This window comes from Misgurnus anguillicaudatus, chromosome 19, assembly GCF_027580225.2.
Source record: "Misgurnus anguillicaudatus chromosome 19, ASM2758022v2, whole genome shotgun sequence".
NCBI lineage: Eukaryota > Metazoa > Chordata > Actinopteri > Cypriniformes > Cobitidae > Misgurnus > Misgurnus anguillicaudatus.
In genome coordinates, this window is record NC_073355.2 from 33,517,182 (window position 1) to 33,540,387 (window position 23,206).

Consider the following 23,206-nt stretch of genomic DNA (forward strand, 5'->3'; position numbering starts at 1 on the left):
TTTTAATGAATTTAACACATTCAAGTAAGTAGCTTTCCGCTGCATAATGTGAATATGCTTACGTTATGAGCTTACTTATATTACATCACGCCACATTACACTGTTAATGGGACTCATTTGTATTTGGGTTATGAAATAGTGATGGTTGAGCGTGTGTGTGTGTGTGTGTGTGTGTGTGTGTTTTCAGGCCTTACCATACATCCCTGGAGCAGAGCTCCCCTCCACAGAGCAACACACCAGGCACCCCACCTTCCTACAAACTCCCCCCGCTGTTGGGGAGCTACGAGGGCAAGGATGACTTTCCTCTCCGCAAGACCGGTGAGTTGACGCTTGTTAGTATGAGTGAAATCTAATCTGAAAACTAGATTGTGAGACTTTAACCTGGATTTTACAGACAGGGTCACATATTAATACATTTCTATTTTTGGAGTCACTGTGTGCAGACATTCTCTTGTTTAGCTTAGATTCCTATATGTATACTTATAAAATATTTTAAAAGCTAATTAACACTGATGTTGGTCATTTTCGATCAGATTTTGAATTTTGCAAAGACCCTTTTGCCACACTTTTATGTGCGCAGCGCATTATTCTGCAGAATACTCTGTAACACCAAACAAAAAATAGAACATTTATAGATTATTAGAAGGGCAAATTTGTTGGTGTTTTGTTGAGTCTGCATGAACCAGCTGGTGGATGAAGATGGTCCAGGGTCAGATAAATTTCCCAGTTGGCTCGTGAAACAAAAGATGGTGGTGTCTGCCAGCCAGTCGACATTTAAACACATAGACGCGGTTACGGTAACATGGTCAGGCGCAGACAAATATCAGCTGCTGTCATAATGGCTTTCCTGCATCATATACAGGGGTGCACATAACTTTTTTGTCCTAGTTCTCAAAGGAGCACCTGGAGATGTTGCTTGGTACTCACACTATAGCACCGACATAAACATGGTAGACGATGATGTATATAAAATTAAATATGCCTGGTTATTTTTTTAACACATGTAACCTTTATAAATGTCTGCTAACTCATATAAATTTCAAATATAGTTAAAGACAAGTAAATGGTCAGAAATAAAAAAATCTGATTATGAGCAATAACACAAATAAATACAATAGAACAAACATACAAATGAAATAAACAGTGATGTTTATGTTTTCAGGCTGGTCTGTAATTTTGAGGTAGAGTACAGAAACTAAATAAAGTAATCAGATAATACTGCATAGTCTTTACTGTATATATTGGATTAATTCTTATTAAAAGTTACAAAAGTTATTTAGTCAAAACAAGCAAATCATGATTTTCTTTGTCTGTGATTTGATTAAAATTAAAAACAGCATCAGGTTTATACTCTAAAAATGGGTGTACTGTCACTTTAAATGCATGGATACACATACATTTTTTTTTCTCAAATGCTTGTATTTATTTTATGTGTGAAAGACTTTTACTACTATAATCACGGCATTTTGAGGTGATTTAATTTTCAAATGTCCGCTCAAGTGCAAAAAAAAACAACCTCCGTTGGCATTTGCGCGCTGCCTGTCAGTTACTAGCAAGCTGTCTGAACCCTTGAGATGTGGATCGTACTCGCGCTTGAGCTGCGCGCAAACAAAACGTATCAAACAACACGTGAGTAAACAGATCGCGTGAGATCTGTTTCGCGTTTTGTTGTGCTTAAATATTTAAATTGGCCAATCGGGCTAGTGACTGTTGTATCACATTCTATGTAAACATTAATGTAAAGATTATCTTACCAATGATGCACGGAGCAATCCCTAAAATTCCAGCAGTACGCAAACGCGCCTTTTCAGAGCAGTGTCTGGTGCGCATTTTTTATTTTAATCACGCATGCGCACCAGTTATGTGCACCCCTGATCATATATATATATATATATATATTTGCTATGTGGAATGAGGGGATTATCGCCCCTCTAGTCTTTAGATCCCTGCCTCCGATGAATAATTTTTTTTATCCCCGGTGGGAAAAAATGTATCCCCTCATGATTAATGGTCATCAAACGGCCTATTATATATATATATAGATAATGTAGATATAGATAGATAAAGATATAGATTTATAAAGTGTGCGTGTGTGTGTGTGTGTGTATATATATATATATATATATATATATATATATATATATATATATATATATATATATATATATATATATATATAAATATAAAAATGTATATATATTTATATTTATTTATATATTAGAAATATATATATATATATATATATATATATATATATATTTTTTTTTTTTTTCTATTCCTTGAGGAAATGCTATTGTTTTTATTAATCAAATGAATGAGTCATTTGTGTACAATTGGCACTGTATTGTCAGGTGTTACTGGGTTTAATAACAACATGCACAAAGTTTGTGTGTAAATGTGACTCTATTATTTTCTTTCAGTGCATATTTGAGTGAGATTTTGTGTTCTCTGTGGACAACGTTGAGGTCTTTACCAGTGTGTGGGTAACGCAAAGCGCAGTGTATGGTGGGTGTAGGTATGTCTGTGTGTGTAGTGATGGACACATTTTGGTGAGAAGTCTGCAGGTGTGAGTCATTATGAGTCATCAGCACACACACCTGTACACACATACACACACTGTGGTCAGCTACCGTCCATTCTCATAGCCATCAGCCATACTCGAATACACCCACATAGATTCAGCCAGTCTGTGTTCCCACACACACAAGCGTTTTGCTATCTGTCTTTTACAAACGGCTATCTCTTGTGTCACACCTACGCTGCTGTATAAAGTTCTCTATAATAGAAGTGACACACAAACACAGTCCAGTAAATAGAGACAAACACTCTGGGTTGTAACAAAGGACTTTAGCACACAAACAAAGCAGTGCATGCTTGCTTGTGGTCACATGAGCGCATGTAAGCAACCCCGGACCATGTTACTCCATATCATCAGTGTTGTGGTAACACTCGACGGCAGGCTCCTTACATAATAATGTGGCCCAAGTCTTTGTGTGTCTTTAGGTACAATATCTTTAACCCCTACGTCTCACACTTTTAGTTGAAATCTAATTAAAGCCATCCTAAAGACACTGATAGCATTAGGGCTAAAGTCCTATTTGCTCTATATCTCTACCGCGGTAGTGACGCACGAGCCGGCTCAAAAAAACACACACAGATCACGGTCAGGCTGCATTTTTTTAAATTGGCAAATCCCAGTTTAGCTCAATTAGTTTAATTTGGTCAGTCATCACCGGAATTGGCACAAAATCAAATTGTTAGCTCGTAAAGATAGCTTGTGTCTTTAGAGCCGTGTGTATGAGAGAGAGAGAGAGAGAGAGAGAGAGAGAGAGAGAGAAAGAGAGAGAGAAATAGTTGCTGTCCATGGTGCTGATACACAAGTGAAAATGTTTGGATGTATTGACTAGCTCATTAGCGATGTTTGCTAAGGTAAACATAAATTTTACTATTGCTTGTATGTTGCTCATTCTTTCATACAGGGATTAAAACAAAGCCCTGACCCTACAGCAAGTGTTTGGCACATAAGTGGCCCAAAACCTTGCCACATAACTCCCACACAATTGTTCTCCAGAAATGAATATTACCAAAACTTGTGCAACTTGAGCGGTGGGTATTTACTGTAAAGAAAGATTTTCATCTGACGGACAATGAAACTGGTTAAAAATAACTAAAGAATCTTGCACTGAAGGACACTTATTTAGTGAGTTGAATATCAAGAGTCTTGGGGTGGGCTGTAAGGACAGTAAGCAACCACCCACGACATCCTAGTGACCGCATAAGCGGCCGATCACACAGAACACGCTTTTAACGGTTAACAACCTGAGGTGTACTTTAAAAAAGACCATTGCGCTGCGATTGTTTTTTATATTACTAACTAACCACTGAAGCAGCTGTCCTGTCAATCAAATACAGAAGATTGAGCGCTCTTAAAACTTTGGTTTGTTGTAAACTGTCATATTATAGCAGAAACTTTAAAAGAGCGTGCTTGCTTTGACCTTGATCGAGGGTGAGAGATGCACAAACACACAGGAGAAATTCTGTCACCACAATGGAAGGCCCGCCTCTCCGCTCATTCGGTTGGACAATGGAAAAAAACATGAATGCATGATTTTGCTCACAGTTTACTATTTTCAACTTCAGGGACCATTATGCAAAAACGCGTGATCTGGTAGGCGGCTAAAACGCACACATAAACAGCTTGCATAACGCTTAGTGCTCATAGAAAACCATTCAAAAAAGGCGCCTTCAACTGCCATAAAAACCACCATTAGCATTCTAGAAAGTGGCAGCAACTTTTGGAAGACAAGCATCGTTCACATTTTCACAATAGCAAGCATTTAGTTAATACTGTATATTCTGTCTGTCTCTCTCTCTCAGCCTCTGAGCCCAATCTGAAGGTACGTTCCCGGTTAAAACAGAAGGTGGCAGAGAGAAGAAGTAGCCCATTGCTCAGGCGGAAAGATGGAACTGTGATCAGCACCTTCAAAAAACGAGCCATCGAGATCTCAGGTAAGCATTTTTTGTGAGTGCAAAACCCTCTTGCGTATTATTCAGTGCTTCTGCACATGGGGTTGAATGGTAAAGATGTTTGGACCATAAACAGCTTTGCAAAAGAGTTTATTTAGATTAGATGGTTAAATTGCTTTAAAATAATAAAAAACACTGAGGTCATTCTTAGTTGAAAGATCTTACAATGTCAACCCTGAAAAATATTTATGAACATTACATACACTTCCAAACCACTAAACTTAAACTGTCAACGCTGTTACCTTGCTGTAGTTAAATCTTATCCCAGTATGTATTAGACTTTAGCTTGGCTCAGAGTCTTGCATGCGGGTGGGTGAACCACTAATATTAGGGTCAGTGACAAAAACGGTTTGGCAAGATGAGAAATTCAAAAATCTTTTTAAAGAACTTGTTTTAAAAGCACGCATCAGGTTTATTTCAATGCACAGTGTATTTATGTTAATGTTATGCAATAAAAAATACATTTGCACCATGTTATGAAAGTTAAGACTGAATGGACCTGAAAATGTCAAATTGTGTAACCGCCAAATGCACCAAAGAATGAGAAATAATAAATATTTGATCCACCTTAATGGCATATAAACTTTATCATCATCAAAAAAAAACAAAAAAACATTTAAAAATATAATTTTATTAGTTATTTCTTAAAGAAAATTTTAATGCGTTTTTGTAATAGTTGTCCTGACATGTGCTGAAAACAGCTCTGTTTTTTAAATAATCTTTGACAAATGATGTAAAAATGTATGTAAAAAAATCATATTACACTAAACTAGATGATTATATTTTATTCCACATTTTTTTATGAATATATTTGTATTTTTATTTAAAAAATACAAGTTACACCAATTGACACAGACCGATTACACCACACATTGATATTTTTGCAATTATCCCCCAAATATTTTTTCAAAATGAATTAAAACCAGAAATTTTAGACTTGGTCCTCAAAAAATAAAATGTATGCAAGTAATCTGCAAATTTATTTTGAAATTTTAACCCTTTAACATTTAATTGAACCATACTCAAAATAATTAACGTCACGTCATTGACCCATTAACACGCATTTGCGGGTCGGAAAATCAATAATCCAAGACCATTTTGTTTTGATTTCGCACATGCTGATAGTAACGTGTTTCTCGATTTGTGGGTGCGGTTTGGGTCGTAGGGTACGGAACAGGTCGTAGGGTACAGGATTTAATTAATGATAACAGGTCAGATGTTCTGTTAAGTACTGCAGGTGTTGGTATATCATACAGGGCCCATGCAGGACTCTGGTTTGGCGTATTACTAATTTAAATGGCACAATGCAAAAAATGAATCCTAAAGAACATGATATACCCAGTCGACAAAAAAGTCTCTGACCCACTATAATGACCTGCTATATTTTGTAATGATGCAGCTAAAATGTGTTTGTGTATGTTTTTAGTGTCCTCAATGTGCAGCAGTGCTCCTGGCTCAGGACCCAGTTCTCCAAACAGCTCTAACAGTGCCATTGCTGAAAACGGTTCGAGTGGCTCTGTCCCAAACATCCACGCTGAGGTGAGAGACTCCACCCCCCCACACACACACTGCTCTCGCTCTTCCCTCGCTTCTTAATAGGCGAATATGAAAAAAAGACAATAAACTGGCTTCACCTAGATAATGTCACTGTTTCTATGGAAACAATGTATCGCATGGTGCATTTCAATGGCCTGGGCTAATATCAGTATGCTAATCCCTAAAAACACACGTGCTGGGAGTCGAGTGGTTATAGCGGTTGGCTGATGTCTGATGGTACAGTTTGGTTTTTGGGTGAGTTGTGTAGAATGGACACAGCATAGCAGTGAGCCGTCTAAAGGGCTCGAGGACCTTAACCTTGCCGAAAAGAAAAGTGTGTGGGAGATTGAGAAAGTCTATATTTGTATGTGTCACATAGGGTTTGAAGCTGTAGGGAAGAACACTGAATTTGGTGTTTGATTTTGGATGGTTGTGTAACAAAATGGAGGCTAGATGTGGTGCTACAATTTTTGGGGGGTTGTGTCCAAATAAAAAAATATAATTTAGTGAGATGAAAGTACTTTTTCATTTTAATTTTATTCAAAAACATCTAACTAATTTGAACAACATTTCACCAAGCACAATGTTACCAAAGTATCATTAAAAAGTTTTTTTGTATTTGGTTTAAGAAGTGAAACCAAAATTCAGAAGGAAAAGAGATATTGCTACATTGCATTATCCTCTGTTTTAAGTTAGCAAATTTGGGGGGGGGGCGTGCTAGCATAGGTCATTTCATTTGATCACATACTTATGCTTATGACGTGGTACTTCAGAGGTGATATTGCTGAAATTACTTCGACCGACATTAAAATCAAAAGGGAAAAAGTGTCAGTCGATCTCCTCAGGCAGTGAAAAATCCCAGACTGCTTCCATTGAATGTGTGGCGATGGTGATGATGTAAGTATGGTCTCATTAGTGCTGTCCAGTATGTACCACTCCCCAAAAATAGTCTTAGATCATTATTCCAAAGCCTCGGTAGCCTAGCAATACAACTTCAGTAGAAGTGATGGATAAATGCGAGGGTGAATGGTATGCTGACATTATCGCCGCTGCAGGTAATGTGCTCTACCGACAAATTACACTTTTTATTCTTTCTTTCTCTTTTCTTAGCATAACCCTTTGAGTCAATGTGAGAATGACGTGGCTCAATGAAAAACTCTTATTGAGAAGCTTAAATTGGGTCTTTGGGGATGCATAAATGTTGCCTCGTAATGCAGATCCATTCATTTTGGCTGTTAGAATGGCCACACTCCAAGTCTAGGGTCAGATGATGGCATTACCGGCACACAGACGCAGCACCTTATTTCTTACTGAGCTCCCCATTGAGGCTTTCACTTTTGTAATTAGGAAATAATAAATGTAAACCCTGATTGTTTCAGCTTTGTTCTGTTAAATGAGCCGAAACCCTTACATTGGCCCCAGGAGTGGCATCACCAAGCCCCCAATGGCCTCTAAATGTCTTTCTGAACAGGGTTATTTTGAACAGAAATGGATGCAATTACTTGTTCTATTGGACCAGCACTGTATTAATAAAGTAGTTGGTCATGTACATGCGTTTTATGCCTTGTAAAACTTTTATGCCGTAATCAACTTCTTGCTTAAATGTCGCATAGGTACAGATAATGTAATTTAGCTGCCTATAGATGGGGCTTTGTTGAAATTGGGAGAATAATTTGTGATTACCTCGGTTCTTGGAACAATACTCACTATTTAATAACGTGTACGAGCTTAATTGGTAAAGCATTGGCATTAATTGCAAAGTTTATGGGTTCAATCCCTTTTCTTCTGCGTAGGACCTTTGCCTATATGCCAGAGTTGCCCAAGCTCGGTCCTGGACGGCCGGTGTCTTGCAGAGTTTATCTCCAACCCTAATCAAACACACCTCAAGCAGATAATTTAGGTCTTACTAAGCATACTAGAAACTTCCAGGCAGGTGTGTTGAGGCAAGTTGGAGCTAAACTCTCCTGGACACAGGCCCTCCAGGAACAAGTTTGGGCACCTCTACGCCATAGACTACAAGTCGGTTTTCATTTATACTCCTGCGTCGTTGTTTGCGGTGACGTATAGATCGTTAGTAGGCAATGTCCATGGGCATGTTATTGGTGTACCAAGGCAGTACCCTTGGTACATCAAAGCTGAAGAAGCAGCTTGTTGTGTACATTGTTGGATCAGCAGTGATGGAGATAAATAGACAGTGATTAAAATATCACTCCACAACTTGGCGTATCTGACAGGATGGGTTCTAGCGGACCAATAACAGCGTCTACGGTCCGTGTAAAACTGATGCGTATTTACATTTTTGGAGAGGTGGAGGAGAAACTATAAATCGCCTTTTATAATAAAATGTGACCGGGCCAGCACAAAAAAACTCGTTTTATGGAAGCTGTTTCATTGTCTTCCTAGTGGCATTCATTTGTTCTCAATACAGGCAATCCATCCTCACATTCCCCGTCACAAGTAAAACTTAGCCATGAAGAAGTATTTGAGACTGAATCTGTATCTGGGAAACTTTCCCTACATAAAAGTTTCTTCAAGTTTTGCTGTCTAAACAAGCATGCACTTTTTTTGTCCTGTGGGACTCACATCTTTTTCTCTGTCTTTTGGCAGCAGTTACGTTCTCTGCATCAGTCTTTGACTGGAGATGGGACGCCAAGCCCTCTGAGCCTCTATACCTCTCCATCTCTGCCCAACATCTCTCTGGGACTTCCTGCCAACGCACACATCACAGTGAGTTTCCTCCTCAGAGGCGTTTTGTTTTTGTTTTAGATTTAACAGAATTAGGTTAACTTACTCTCATGATATTACAAGAAAACAATCAAGTTTCCTCCGTTTCAGGCTCCACAGAAACTCAGTGCCCAACAGGAGGCCGAGCGGCAGACCATCCAGAGCTTGCGTCAAGGTGGGACACTGACCGGGAAGTTCATCAGCACATCATCCCTGCCGGCGTGCCTTCCCACAGGGGCGACCCACGATACCGAGCCCCCTAATAGCCACAGTAGCCATTCCTCGCTGCTCCAGCATGTCCTGCTGTTGGAGCAGGCACGTCAACAGAGTGCGCTTCTCGCAGGTATACGCTTTGTGCAGCTGCTGCTTAAAAATCGCAAGCTTTCTGGAGTGTATAAATAAAGTGTAAACTCTCTACTTTTATCCCACAGTTCCCATATATGGACAGTCACCGCTGGTAACCGGCGAGCGGGTGTCCAACAGCATGCGCACAGTGAACAAGCTGCCTAGGCACCGGCCGCTAAGCCGCACGCAGTCGGCACCTCTGCCGCAAACTCCGCAGGCCCTGCAGCAGCTTGTAATGCAACAACAACACCAGCACTTCCTAGAGAAACAGAAGCACTACCAGCTAAATAAGGTAGAGGGCACTGTGATGGGACGTTTTTGCCAATCCTGTTTCGGAAAATGTACTAACTAGCCCCAACTTTCCTCAGATCTTCTCCAAAGGGGCGGAGCTCCCAAGACAGCCCCCCACTCACCCGGAAGAGACGGAGGAGGAGCTCACGGAAACTACGGAGATGCAGGAGGAGCGAGGGGAGGGCCCCAATCGTATTAGGGAGGGGCTGCAAAAGGAAAGCTCTGGTGAGACCACACCCCCTTCTGAACGCATAGTCACGTTGAAGGGAGAAAGCACAGAAAGTGACTTGGAGGAAGACGACGACGAAGACGAAGCAATTGAACTGAGGGAATGCGACGAAGAGGGCGCCCCTTATGGCCAGGTGAGATATTGTCATATTAAAAATATCGCTTCTGAGTTGTTTGTTGTTATTGTGTGTCAACAACAAAAGGTTTAACAAGCGTGTACTCCATTTCGACCTTAAAAAATTTGCAGTGACTGCATGTGAGTCATATCGCTAAACTGTTTTGGTGCGCATGTCCTCTGCGACAACCTTAGGTAACTTTTGGGATCCATCCAAAGTCTTTCCGAAGCTTCTGTCGGCACTCTTCTCGAGAGTTTAAGTGTGTAGGCAAGTAGATAATGAGTGTTGGGACATTCGTGCGTGGGCTTGGTGACTGTAGATCGAGGGGTTCCCTCTCAACAAAAACGATTGGAGCATTTTCACCCCCTGAAAAGGAGGGAACATAGAGGAAGATTGCTCTCTTCTCTGCCTCCCACGTGTGACTCACCACTGGATGCAGGAGGGGAAAATTGGATATAAATGGCTCACGGAAGACATTGCAATGTATACATGTCACTCTTAAAAGAGAAATTGCCTTTTGAATTAGGCTTGAAGCTCCTTGTGCAGAATTTTAGCTTGGCATCACTTATGGGGGCTCATATTTAGTCGATTTACTATCAATTAAATTGGCGTTTTCAATTGGCATCACTGTACTGCATTAGTACTCCTAAATACTGTGGTTTATGAATTTAATAATCATACAGTACCATAATATGTATTACTGTCACTATACCATGGTAAAATTTCCATTCAGTTTTATAGCCTATACGCACATTATCCTTAGTTGTCAGTTTGTTTCCCATGGATTTAAATGCGTATGTAATGACACCACCCGTGTAATGATTCACGCAAGTACGTCTTCAAAGCCATAAATTTGCATCCCAGGCAGAATCATTCCGAAAAAGCTTATTTTGATTTTAGCACAGCTCCCCTAAACTCACATTTTTGAGAGAGGGAGGAAGGAAAGCGAGTGAATGAGCGAGAATGAATGAGAGAGAGAATCAACATCCTCCTCCTCCTCAAGCTCTCTCAGCCCGCAATCATTGAGAAAAAAATCATTTCAAAAGATCACGGCATTAAAATTCAGACAGCATCCCACCCGCGCCGCAGCACGCACACACATATCTACACATACACTCCCCCGTGAATGGACCGTCTCTGACTCATCTCTCCTCGGTGATTCATCCCCTCCTTCAGACCCCGCCCGCCTTCGCTGCCCCGCACTTCACACCCAATCACAGCCCACCGGGGTGACGTGACACGCCGCAGTGTTTATGTGTGTCTGTGATATGGAGTGACACGTTGAGCCATTGAACCTGCGATATCCCAAAGATTCGGTCAGACCTCGCAGCTCATTTCTTATTAAAACACCCCAACCTACATCCTTACACACGCTCGGAGTGTGTGTGAATGCCTTCGCTTGTCTGCCCTGGTGTCCTGAATACAAATTGAGCTCCCATCACCTGCCATAGTGAGAGAGAGAGACAGAAATGCGGCATGGCTTTGGTGTCTTGAATGAATAAGAGGGAGTTGGCGAGAACGGGGGATTGTGGGTGTATGTGTGTGTGTGTGCGCGTGTTGGCAAACCTTCAGCCTCAAGGTTTCGTGCAAAAAATTTGTCCCTCCTGCTTAAAAAAATATCCTTCGTCACATGTGTTTCCATTGCACGTTGTACTGCATCAGCCACCGTCTCTGAAGCCTCTTTCGCTCATCTGATGTAAAGCAGACTCGGGCTGTTTACTGCAGGGGACTCTAAAGCAAAGGTTTTTGTGAGATGGTCCAGATGTTCCTCACAAGCACGCATATACAATCACGCACTGTTCCTGGCAATAGATGATGTCTGATACACCTAAGCTGCTGGATTAAAAATAAGACATTTTATACATCAGATGTCATAAGCTGTTGTGCTGTTTAGTAAGTGATGTGACTGTTATTTGCATTCCTGATTCACCATGTTCGCTGAAACCGCTCTAAAAAAAATGAAACTGAAATTAAAATTCATAAACCTTCACACTGAATATAAATCTATGTAATTTCGATTCAGTTATCATTTTATGAAATTATTAGTGCATTATATATTATTACATTATATAAATATATATTACAGGAACTGAATCCCAAAATTAAGTCTGATTTTAAACTGAACAAAAGAGAACTTGATCTGAATTAAACTGTAGTGGTCTGAACTGAATTAAACTGAAAAATTAAGAACTTGATCTGAATTCAATTGAAGTGGTCTCAACTGAATTAATCTGATCAATAGGCTTTATGCCCAGCTGCACTACTTCCTTAACTTCAACCAGCTCCTTGTTTCCTGTCTGCCATTATTGGACAAACTGATTAATCCAGGTGTGCCTGACCTCAGTAGTCACAAACAAACTGATTAATCCAAGTGTGCCTGATCTCAGTAGTCACAAGGAAACAAGACAGGAAACAAGGAGCTGGCTGAAGTTCAGGAAGTAGTGCAGCTGGGCATAAAGCCTATTAAGTTAGTTAATTTGTTTCGAGCAATATATAAGGACAAATGGCAAAAACAATACAGAAGCATTGAAATAATCTATACAATCCATTAGATTCATCATATTTTAACAACATAAATCCATCTATTGCTCGAAATAGAGTGGGTAGAAGTCAGACTTATTTAAACCCACCCCAGTCAGTTACACTTAACCGGAAAAAAAGAAAACAAAAGATACAGTTGTGTTCAAAATTATTCAACCCCAACTGAAATTGATTGTTTTGGCCGGTTTGACATTGATTTTGATCATTCAGTCATCCTGCTTACAATTACATCAAAGAGGCATGTGTAGGTCAGACAAATATAACATAACATTTATAATGAAATAACCACAAATGTCTTTTCTGCTCACATCATTATCAGTTTTATTCAACCCCCAAGTGACATTCAATCTTAGTACTTAGTACAACATCCTTTTACAGTTAAAACAGCTTTTAAACGTGAAGCATAGCTTGACACAAGTGTCTTTCAGCGATCTACGGGTATCTTCGCCCATTCATCATGGGCAAAAGCCTCCAGTTCAGTCACATTCTTAGGCTTGCGCACTGCAACTGCTTTCTTTAAGTCCCACCAGAGGTTCTCAATCGGATTTAAGTCTGGTGACTGCGATGGCCACTTCAAAATGTTCCAGCCTTTTTTCTGCAACCGTGCTCTAGTGGATTTGGAGGTATGCTTGGGATCATTGTCCTGTTGAAAGGTCCAACGTCTCCCAAGCCTCAGGTTTGTGACGGACTGCAACACATTGTCATCCAATATCTCCTGGTACTGAAGAGAATTCATGGTACCTTGCACACGCTGAAGTTTCCCTGTACCTGCAGAAGCAAGACAGCCCCAAAGCATGATTGACCCCCCACCATGCTTCACAGTAGGCAAGGTGTTCTTTTCTTCATAGACCTTGTTTTTCCTCCTCCAAACATAGCGTTGATCCATGGGCCCAACAGTTCTAATTTTCCACAGAACACTATCCCAAAACTTCTGTGGTTTGTCCACATGACTTTTGGCATACTGCAGTCGACTCTTCTTATTCTTTGGAGACAGCAAGGGGGTGCGCCTGGGAGTTCTGGCATGGAGGCCTTCAGTACGCAGGGTGTGCCGTATTGTCTGAGCAGAAACTTCAGTACCCACATCTGACAAATCTTTTCTCAGTTCCTCAGCAGTCACACGGGGACTTTTTTCCACTCTACGCTTCAGATAGCGCACAGCAGTCGCAGTTAGCATCTTTTTTCTGCCACGACCAGGAAGCGTTTCAACAGTGCCCTTTGCCTTGAATTTGCGAATGATGCTTCCTATGGTGTCTCTTGGTATGTTTAACATCTTTGCAATCTTCTTATAGCCATTGCCCTTCCTGTGAAGATTAATCACCTCTTCTCTTGTCTTCCTGGACCATTCTTTTGACTTCATGTTTGTAACCACACCAGTAAATGTTTAGAAGGAGTTGAGTATCACAGTCATTTTAAAGCTGCCTAATTGGTGCCTATTAGGCTTTATTGCTGTTCCCTGACATCCACAGGTGTTTTCAATACCTGATTGAAAACACTTCAATGAACCTCTGTTCTTCAGAGTGGTAGTTCTTTAAGGGGTTGAATAATTGTGTCAATGAAGAATTCACAAAAGAAACATTTACTACTATATTACAAAACCAATTGATGTCATTTTAGTTGCATATGGTTCTTTAAGAAGTCATTGTAGGATTTCATTCTGAATACAATTACAAATGTACACTAAATTCCCTAAAACCCTTAACAGCATTGGGGGTTGAATGGTTTTGAACACAACTGTAGTTGCTTCCTTAATTATTAACATTATCATATCAAGAAAAAAAATGAACACAATCTAAAAAGAAACAAAAACTAAACACATATCTCAAATACACACCATATATTACTAAAGGTAACAATTATAGTAATACAAACAATGGTAATCAGAATACCTACAAGGTAAAATAATCAACCTATCAATACATAAACACATCTGTACAATTAAGAACTTGATCTGAATTAAACTGAAGTGCACTGAACTGAATTAATCTGAACAATTAAGAACTTGATCTGAATAAAACTGAATTGATCTGAACAAACAGAAATTGATCTGAATTAAACTAAAGTTGTCTGAACTGAATTAATCTAAAAAAAAATGAGGACTTGATCTGAAGTGATCTGAACTGAATTAAATTGAACAATTAAGAACTTGATCTGAATTCAACCGAAGTGGTCTGAACTGAATTAATCTGAATGAATAAGAACTTTATCTGAATTCACCTGAAGTGATTTAAACTAAAGTGGTCCGAAATGATTTAATCTAAAAAACAGAACTTGATCTGCATTAAACTGAAGTGATCTGAATTGTGTTCCTTCCGCAGTATTTGGACCAGCACGTGCAGCAACTGAATGTGTTCCAGGCATCTTTGTCCATCACAGGAATGCCCCACAGACCCCTGGGAAGGGCGCAGTCATCCCCTGTCACGTCTAGTCTTAAAGGAGCACCCATTAGTGAGCCGCCCATCAAACATCTCTTTACGACAGGTATGCTAGGCAGCTGTCGATCAATCAAACTGTAAAATTGATCTGACTGGTATCTACGTTTACATGTATGCATTTGGCAGACACTTTGCCAAAGCTCCTTACAGTGCATTGATGTTATACATGTGTGTTCCCTTTGTTGACCTTTGTATTGCTAATGCATTATTTTACCAATTGACCCATTATAAATATTTTATTTGGACTAATACTTCATTATTAAAAGGACGTTATATCTTTACATTTTCACAGGGCTTGTATACGACACCTTCATGCTAAAGCATCAGTGCATGTGTGGGAACACAAACATCCACCCCGAACACGCCGGACGCATTCAGAGCGTTTGGTCCAGGCTACAGGAAACAGGCCTGCTGGGTCGCTGCGAGGTGAGTACTCCACCTGCTGGCGTGGTGAAGGAAAACCAGGCTAAAATTAAGAGCGCAATCTGCAGGAAGCTCAGTTAACACTGAGCAGGTGGCCTTTTGGAGTACACCTTTTGACTAGCATGTTCTATTACGTAATATTTATTATTATGAGTCAATAGCACATATGTTCTGGTTTGTCATCCATATTTCACTTAAATAATGAACTTAATTTCCACGTTTTTCTTTTTTGTACGCAGAGGATCAGAGGAAGAAAGGCCACGTTAGACGAAATCCAAACAGTGCATTCTGAGTACCACACGCTTCTCTACGGCACCAGCCCCCTGAACAGACAAAAACTGGATAGCAAGAAGCTTTTAGGTGTGTTTTGAAGCTCTCAGCTGTTTTTGCGGTGTAATAATGTCACGATTTAAATAAATCCTCGGTCCACAGAAAGCATCACAGTCTCACATTTCCGGTTTGAAGCGTTGCTTAAGCAAACCTCCTCTGACAGACGCCTGGGCTTTTTTATGTCCTAGACATTTGCCCACCCTCGCTTCTGAGTCACCAGCAAAGTCTGTGTATGTGTGTGTGAGGGCGAGAAGGTTCAGTTGCGGACAGAGTTGTCGTTCGCCATATTTCCTCCACCTCCACTTTTCCACAAGACTCACTTTGTTGGATGTGAAGAACGTTTTGACCTTGGACGATCTTTGTTGAGCAGCGAGACAGATGATGGTCGCGTCACCGCCGCCTAGACTGAATTAGCATAGGCGATTATGTAATTACCTAAATAGATGATAAGGTGTGAACAACAGATGTGAGACTAAACATAACACTGTGGAAATTTAACACATACAGATAGACTTTTAATTTTACTGTTTTTTTATAGGTCCAATAAGTCAGAAAATGTACGCTGTTTTGCCGTGTGGAGGCATTGGGGTGAGTTAAGCCCAGTCATCTGTTCATCCAGCTTACCTTTTACTAAAAGAAAAGAAGTATTTGGGACTATGGGAACACACATACTAATCAAAATGTATAAATTACCGGTAAATACACTGTAAGTAACATTGGAGAAAAGCGAGTGCCAAATGCATTTATGTAAATTTATTGGCTTTGCAAAACATGTAGCTTATATAATATACATTAAAATCAAAACCGAATATTCAGTGTGAAATAATGTAGGTGGCACTTTATTTCGATTTGACTGGATTGTGAAAAAAATAGTTGGGTGATTCTCACGAAAACTTGGTTTTAAAAATGTCAAGCATGAAAATGTAAAAATTGCTTAAATTTACTTTTTTCCCACCAGACATTGAAAAACAAAGTCTGGAGTAAATGGGAACATTAATTTAAAAACTTTTACTTATCATTTAACACTTTTTGTAACATAATTTAAAAAATTTGTCCTAAAAAATCTCATTACCGCAACAGTCAGAAAACATCAACACTGACATATTTTCAAAATGACATGACAAGCCTGAAAGAACATAATTTGGAGATTCTGCACATGCAGTTAAAATCAAAGTATTATGCTTCTATTAATTAAATTAACATTTAATAAGCATCTGTTGCGGTAATGATAATCAAAATGTCGTGTAAGCATTCTGACAAGACAATATCTCAAATTAACTGTAAAAAAAGGATCTTACCTGGTAGCCATCTTGAAGTAACTGGTCCATGTGCTTGGTCACTCAAAATCAAACTTTATTAAAATTCTGTATGTGTGCTTAAACTGTTCTCAAAAAGTGTTGCGGAGGATGAGAACATCAGGCATGGACACATAATTTTCCAAATTTTTCTTCATTATTATTATACATGAATATTCAGTAAATATTTTTTCTGTCATCTAAAGTAGTCTAGCAAAACATCCATTTATTTTTTTTCTTAATATTTTTGTGTTAATTTGATTAAATTACAACATAACGCATGTTCAAACACAGACGGACACATTGCGGTAATGAGAATTTCAGCAGAAAATGAGAGAAAATTTCCAATTATAAATTCTTATGTTGAAATCACACATTGTGCAAGGTAGAACACGGTATTGTGTTAATTCTGATGCTTTTTAATGTTACTATATTACACATTTTAAAGCTAAAATCCTTAGTGCCGTGGTGTTTCAATGGTTTCGTGAGAATCACCCAGTTGAATTTTAAAGTAAGATCATGAAATGAAAATGGTCTTTATTGTAATCATGATGTGAATGTATAGATACAATTATAGCACTCATAATAATATGTATCATTTTATAAAATGTGTGCACATTAGTAGTAAGAAGAAGTAAATAGGGTTTCATTTTGATCATTTTTTGACATTATAGTAGTATGACAGTGTAAAAATGTGCCCTGTAGGTGGATAGTGACACAGTGTGGAATGAGATGCATTCATCAGGGGCCGTGCGAATGGCAGTGGGCTGCGTCATCGAGCTGGCTTTTAAAGTAGCTGCTGGGGAGCTAAAGGTGTATATTATTTATTTATATATTTTATGGCATATAAAATATACATTTATTTTATTTTAACTACATTTTTGTGCCGTTTTCACCTTTTGTTTTTTAATTAACAGAACGGTTTTGCAGTGGTCCGTCCTCCAGGTCACCATGCTGAAGAATCTACTGCCATGTAAGTTTCACTATTTAGGAGCCCTGTAGCTTCAAATTGGATAGTCTATGTTAAATTTGAACCTGGACCACAAAACCAATTATAAAAAAATTTGAAATTGAGATTTATCATCTGAAAGTTGAACAAATAGGACAATATTTGATTGAGAACTATTTGAAAATCTGAAGATGCAAACAATTCAAAATATTGAGAAAATCACCTTTAAAGTTTTCCAATTGAAGTTCTTAGCAACATGTATTACTAATGAGAAATACATTTTTGATATATTTACGAGAAGGAATGATTTTTACAAAATATCTTAATGGAACATAACCTTTACATAATATCCTAATGTTTATTTTTTTTTGCAGTAAAAATTGATCATTTTGACCCATACAATGTATTGTTTGCTATTGCTACAAATAAAGAGTTTGGTTCCAAAACGCGATAAACGCCATTTAAAAAAATCCGTTTTGTATCAGGTCAGTATTAAAAAGGCAATTCTTCATTTCATGCAAAATCCGATATCCGCCATGTTATTCTGGCATCTTTTCACCAAACCGCGACAAACGCCAGTCTTCGTTCTCTGCAGAATGCAATAAATCTGCTTCACCAATCACAGCGCACCATTCCACGCATTGTAAACAATAATGGCGGCGCTTCAAATACACATGGAATTCTAGTTTTCCTCATCTTGTACTTCGTGATCAACAAACAAAAACAAAATAGTAATTTAAATGGCATTAATAAACCTGTGGCAGTGAAGAAACGTAAGCCATCAAAATCGAATAATTTACGTTAGAGGCACTCGGGCGAAGGAATAATGGCAGCTGTTGATGACTGGTTTTGTGGTCCAGGGTCACAAATGTTAGTTTACGTATATTGAGTTTGTTTCTATAAAATTATTTTGATTTAAAAAAATCTGTAAAGGTTGCGTAGATTGCGTTTAATTTGGATTAAAGTGCATAAGTATATGACAGTGAAGGACTTTGACTGAAACTTTACCGAAAAGTTCTGATGTTCATCATGAGATCCTCAATGTCTCTGTGTCTATCTGCAGGGGTTTCTGTTTCTTCAACTCCGTGGCCATCACTGCCAAACTCCTTCAGCAGAAACTCGGAGTGGGCAAGATCTTGATCGTAGACTGGGTGAGTTCTGCACAAGATACACACAGACGTCTGTCATGTGACACCTAAGATTTAATAACCATATTATTGTTCTGATTCAGTTTATTGTCATTTTCGATGATTGTGGAAAGAAAAATCGTTTGTAGATTTCATTTTGAATATTTGATCATGCTTTTCTACATTTTAAAATTGTCACTAATTTTATCACATAGGATATTCATCATGGAAACGGGACCCAGCAGGCATTTTATAATGACCCAAATGTCCTGTACATTTCCCTGCATCGTTATGACGATGGCAACTTTTTCCCAGGAAGCGGCGCTCCTGAAGAGGTAACCATTTTAGCTGGACTATATTTACATTTTTTGGAAAGATTAGCCTAAAGTTCATATTTTTTAACTGTTTCTTTGGATTTTCTGTAGGTGGGTGTGGGCCCAGGAGTTGGCTTTAATGTCAACATCGCCTGGACAGGTGGAGTGGAGCCACCTATGGGTGATGTGGAGTATCTAACAGCATTCAGGTAAGGACATTTTCTGTCTTTTGTCTTGATTTTTTTATTTAAACTGTGATTAATTTTTTCCTTAGTTTATACATGCAAAATGCTAATCAAAATCAAAATATGTTTATTTTAATATCAGAGCTTATTACTTTTAATAAAAGATCTTCACCTTTGTATCTTTGAAAATGATTTAACCTAAACCACAATGACCTGCCAAAACAAAAGCACATTTCGCTTTGTCTGTGAAGAAAACATTTTGATGATAGGTTTCCTGTCCTGTGTTTCTATAGGACTGTTGTGATGCCAATAGCTAATGAGTTCTCCCCAGATGTGGTGCTGGTGTCTGCAGGATTTGATGCTGTGGAGGGCCACCAGTCTCCTTTGGGTGGATACAACGTCACCGCCAAATGTAATTTGATGTGTTGTTTTACTGTACTCTAGTATTTGTGTTACCTGATTTCTTTGATGGTTTGCATTATACAATGTTCTCAAAATGTAGTCATACTTTAGTCAATTTATTATATTAACCCATTTAGACTGCTACGTACATTCTGCATTCTAGTAGACCATTTTGTTATTTAGTTTATGTCATTGCCTGGCAGTGTTGGGCATTTTACTTAAATTTTTTTTTTAGATATAGTTCCTAGTTACTTCTCACAAATATTAACTGCGTAATTATAGTAACGCTCAGCAATGGCATTGTAACGGGGGAACCAGTATTTCGTTTGATTACTTGTTACTGAAAAAAGCAACGCCGTTAGTAAAGTTATGTATTTATAACGCCGTTATTCCCATCACTGTTGCCTGGTACCATTATGGTTTGCCCGGTACCTATATAGTGTTTACAGTTCATGAATTACTCGGCATGCTCTTGGCTCTTTGTGTAGGTTTCGGCCATCTCACTAAGCAGTTGATGAAGCTGGCCGGCGGCCGTGTGGTTCTGGCACTGGAGGGAGGTCATGACCTTACAGCCATCTGTGACGCATCCGAATCCTGTGTTGCTGCATTGCTGGGAGATGAGGTGCCTGTCAAATGTTCACACCCATGCATGCAGCACATATTGGATAGATACAACTTTATGCGTATTTTACTGCTTGAATTATTTTAATAAATGCACCAGTTATTGTGTTTGCTAAAATAAACATACATTTTTACTTGGCAGATTCAGTATGCGCTTAATATTATGGAGTTTGCATGCAAAATATTTTGTAGTATATGTGACCCTGTCTGTAAAATCCAGGCTAAAGTTTTATAATCTAATTTTGAAGCATTAAAAAGCATTAAAGTTTGATTTAACTCATTGATTTTACATAGAATTCAATCTTTAACCGCGATTAATCTATAGCAGAATAAACGTTTTTGTTTACATCATATGTGTGTGAATTGTGAATAATAGTTATGTATATATAAATATGCACACATGCATGTATAATGTTAAGAAAAAAATATATATTTATATATTAAGTATTTATATCTAATAGAAATTATAATAAATGTACACATTTATTAAATATATACATGCATGTGTGTGCATTTATTTATACAAAGTTATTATACACAGTTCACACACATATATGATGTAAACAAAAACTTTTATTCTGCTATAGATTAATCGCGATTAATCGTTATGCATCCCTAATATAAAGGATATATTTTCACAGAATATTCTTTACATTATGTAAGATTTTATGAAGAAAACAGTAAATCACAAAAAATGACTTAAAGGGGACATTTCACAAGACTTTTTTAAGATGACAAACAAATCTTTGGTGTCCCCAGAGTACATATGTGAAGTTTTAGCTCAAAATATCATATAGATAATTTGTTAAAATTGTCACTTTGTAGGTGTGAGCAAAAATGTGCCGTTTTGGGTGTGTCCTTTAACATGCAAATGAGTTGATCTCTGTACTAAAGGGCAGTGGCGTGGCTGGATATTGCAGATTAAGGGGCTGTATTATCCCCTTCTGACATCACCAAGGGAGCCAAATTTTAATTACCTATTTTTTCACGTGCTTGTGGAGAATGGTTTACCAAAACTGAGTTACTGGGTTGATCTTATTCACATTTTCTAGGTTGATAAAAGCACTAGGGACCCAATTATAGCACTTAAACATGGAAAAAATCACATTTTTATGGTATGTCCCCTTTAAACTGGGTCTTCATAGACTGGAATGGGTCACAAATATAAAAAAAAGTTATGAATAGCACTGTTAAATGTCACTGGACAATGAAATGGTGTGATTAACCAATCAGAATCAGTTATTTCAGGAAGTCGTGTTAACTGTGTTTCTGTGTCTGTTGCAGTTGGATGCTTTACCACTGACAGTGCTTCAACAGAAACCGTGTCCAAAAGCGACAGCCTCTCTGGAGAAAGTCATTGAGATACAAAGTAAGAATACGTTTATTTGGCATTTCTATGTTAATTCACATAGTAAACAGTAGTGCCTTGAATATCTATTGTTGTATTAAGCCTTGAGTATAGTCGAACGCACAGCCTTGCGAAGCATAGCATAGTTTGACTCTTAAGGCCGGGGGTTTACCTTTTTTCCGCATCCGGCTCGCACGCATCCGCACATTTTTCCAAGTATGCTCCCTGCGGCTACACGTGGATGGCTGCGTTCGACACTAAACGCAATACAAATGATTTCTTATTCAAATTATTACTCTACCAGGCCGTCAGGGCAGCACTGATTCACCGACATTTACAGTACATTAAAACATTAGGATAGGTGAAGAAAAGTAACCGATCCACTATTGCAAACACAGTTTAGAACAAACAACAAGACAACAAATCAGGAATCAAACATTATGGTAACAAACATGCTCCACAGCTTTCTGTTCTTGAAAGAAGTAAAAATTAAAGAAGAAAAACGATATTATGTGTGCAAATGCTGTCTATTTCCTTTGTATAATTGTTTGTAGTTGTAGACCCTTCTGATGACGAAAATGACGCGGACTTCCCTAGAATACCTTCGGCTTTATGCTGCGTTCACACCAGCCGCGGTAGAGGCGTCAAGCGCGAGTGATTTCAATGTTAAGTCAATGTAAAGACGCGTTGACGCGCGTCTGGAGGTCTCGCGGTGCGTCTGAAGGTCTTGCAGTGCGAATGAGCGTGGCGCAGTAGACACGATTAGCACGTCTAGTTCGCCCGAATTGAACGTACCCGTGGGAAACGTGCGAGTTAAAAAATGTGAACATTGCCAGAAAAACGCACCGTGTTAACCAATCAGGAGCTTGCTGTAGTAGTGACATGATTACAGGAAGCGGGCGGAGTCGCGAATTTTCCGCGTAAATGTCTTGATGACTAAAATTTCACGCGCAGCTTTTACACGAATGAAGCGAGTAAATGTTCAAGCGACAAACTAGACGCAAATTGGACGCCTCAAACGCGGCTGGTGTGAACCCACAGTTAACACGTGCACAGACGTTCAACGCATTGTGACAATTTGCAATACCTTTCGTTGCCTACATACTCCTGTACATGCATGCATGACCAATGCATACAATGTATGCAGGGTTTAAAAAATCCAGCTATGCTCATACAGTATGCACGCACGTTTCGAAAATTGTATAACCATAAAAATGTAACCATACTTCGGCCCTTACTTAAATGTGAACCCTAACCAAATGGACCGGTTTTCTATTTTTTATGTGTAGGTAAGCACTGGACATCTCTGCAGAGGTTGGCTCCTACTGTGGGTCAGTCTCTACTGGAGGCTCAGAGGAGAGAAAAGGACGAGGCGGATACTTTGACTGCCATGGCTTCTCTTACTGTGGACAACGATCAGATCGCCACTACAGAAACAAGCAGCAGGTACTGCACCTCAATTTTGACCCTGG

The 23,206-nt window shown here is 38.8% G+C and overlaps 1 protein-coding gene across 5 annotated transcripts in view; it reads left to right on the forward strand.

The window, feature by feature from the left end:
• Window positions 1-23,206, forward strand: part of hdac5 (histone deacetylase 5) — a 79,130-nt gene that overhangs the window by 51,712 nt on the left and 4,212 nt on the right. For 4 of the 5 annotated variants that reach the window (XM_055194506.2, XM_055194507.2, XM_055194505.2 and 1 more), the window contains 20 exons: window positions 188-318; window positions 4,378-4,509; window positions 5,954-6,066; window positions 8,671-8,790; window positions 8,899-9,130; window positions 9,219-9,424; window positions 9,501-9,785; window positions 14,624-14,786; window positions 15,033-15,166; window positions 15,403-15,523; window positions 16,032-16,081; window positions 17,494-17,601; window positions 17,706-17,761; window positions 18,801-18,888; window positions 19,080-19,199; window positions 19,290-19,387; window positions 19,657-19,775; window positions 20,254-20,387; window positions 21,671-21,755; window positions 23,024-23,180. In XM_055194506.2, coding sequence (XP_055050481.2) covers window positions 188-318; window positions 4,378-4,509; window positions 5,954-6,066; window positions 8,671-8,790; window positions 8,899-9,130; window positions 9,219-9,424; window positions 9,501-9,785; window positions 14,624-14,786; window positions 15,033-15,166; window positions 15,403-15,523; window positions 16,032-16,081; window positions 17,494-17,601; window positions 17,706-17,761; window positions 18,801-18,888; window positions 19,080-19,199; window positions 19,290-19,387; window positions 19,657-19,775; window positions 20,254-20,387; window positions 21,671-21,755; window positions 23,024-23,180 — 2,652 coding nt within the window. The remainder of the gene's footprint in view (window positions 1-187; window positions 319-4,377; window positions 4,510-5,953; window positions 6,067-8,670; window positions 8,791-8,898; window positions 9,131-9,218; window positions 9,425-9,500; window positions 9,786-14,623; window positions 14,787-15,032; window positions 15,167-15,402; window positions 15,524-16,031; window positions 16,082-17,493; window positions 17,602-17,705; window positions 17,762-18,800; window positions 18,889-19,079; window positions 19,200-19,289; window positions 19,388-19,656; window positions 19,776-20,253; window positions 20,388-21,670; window positions 21,756-23,023; window positions 23,181-23,206) is intronic. The other variant, XM_055194504.2, reaches the window with a different exon arrangement.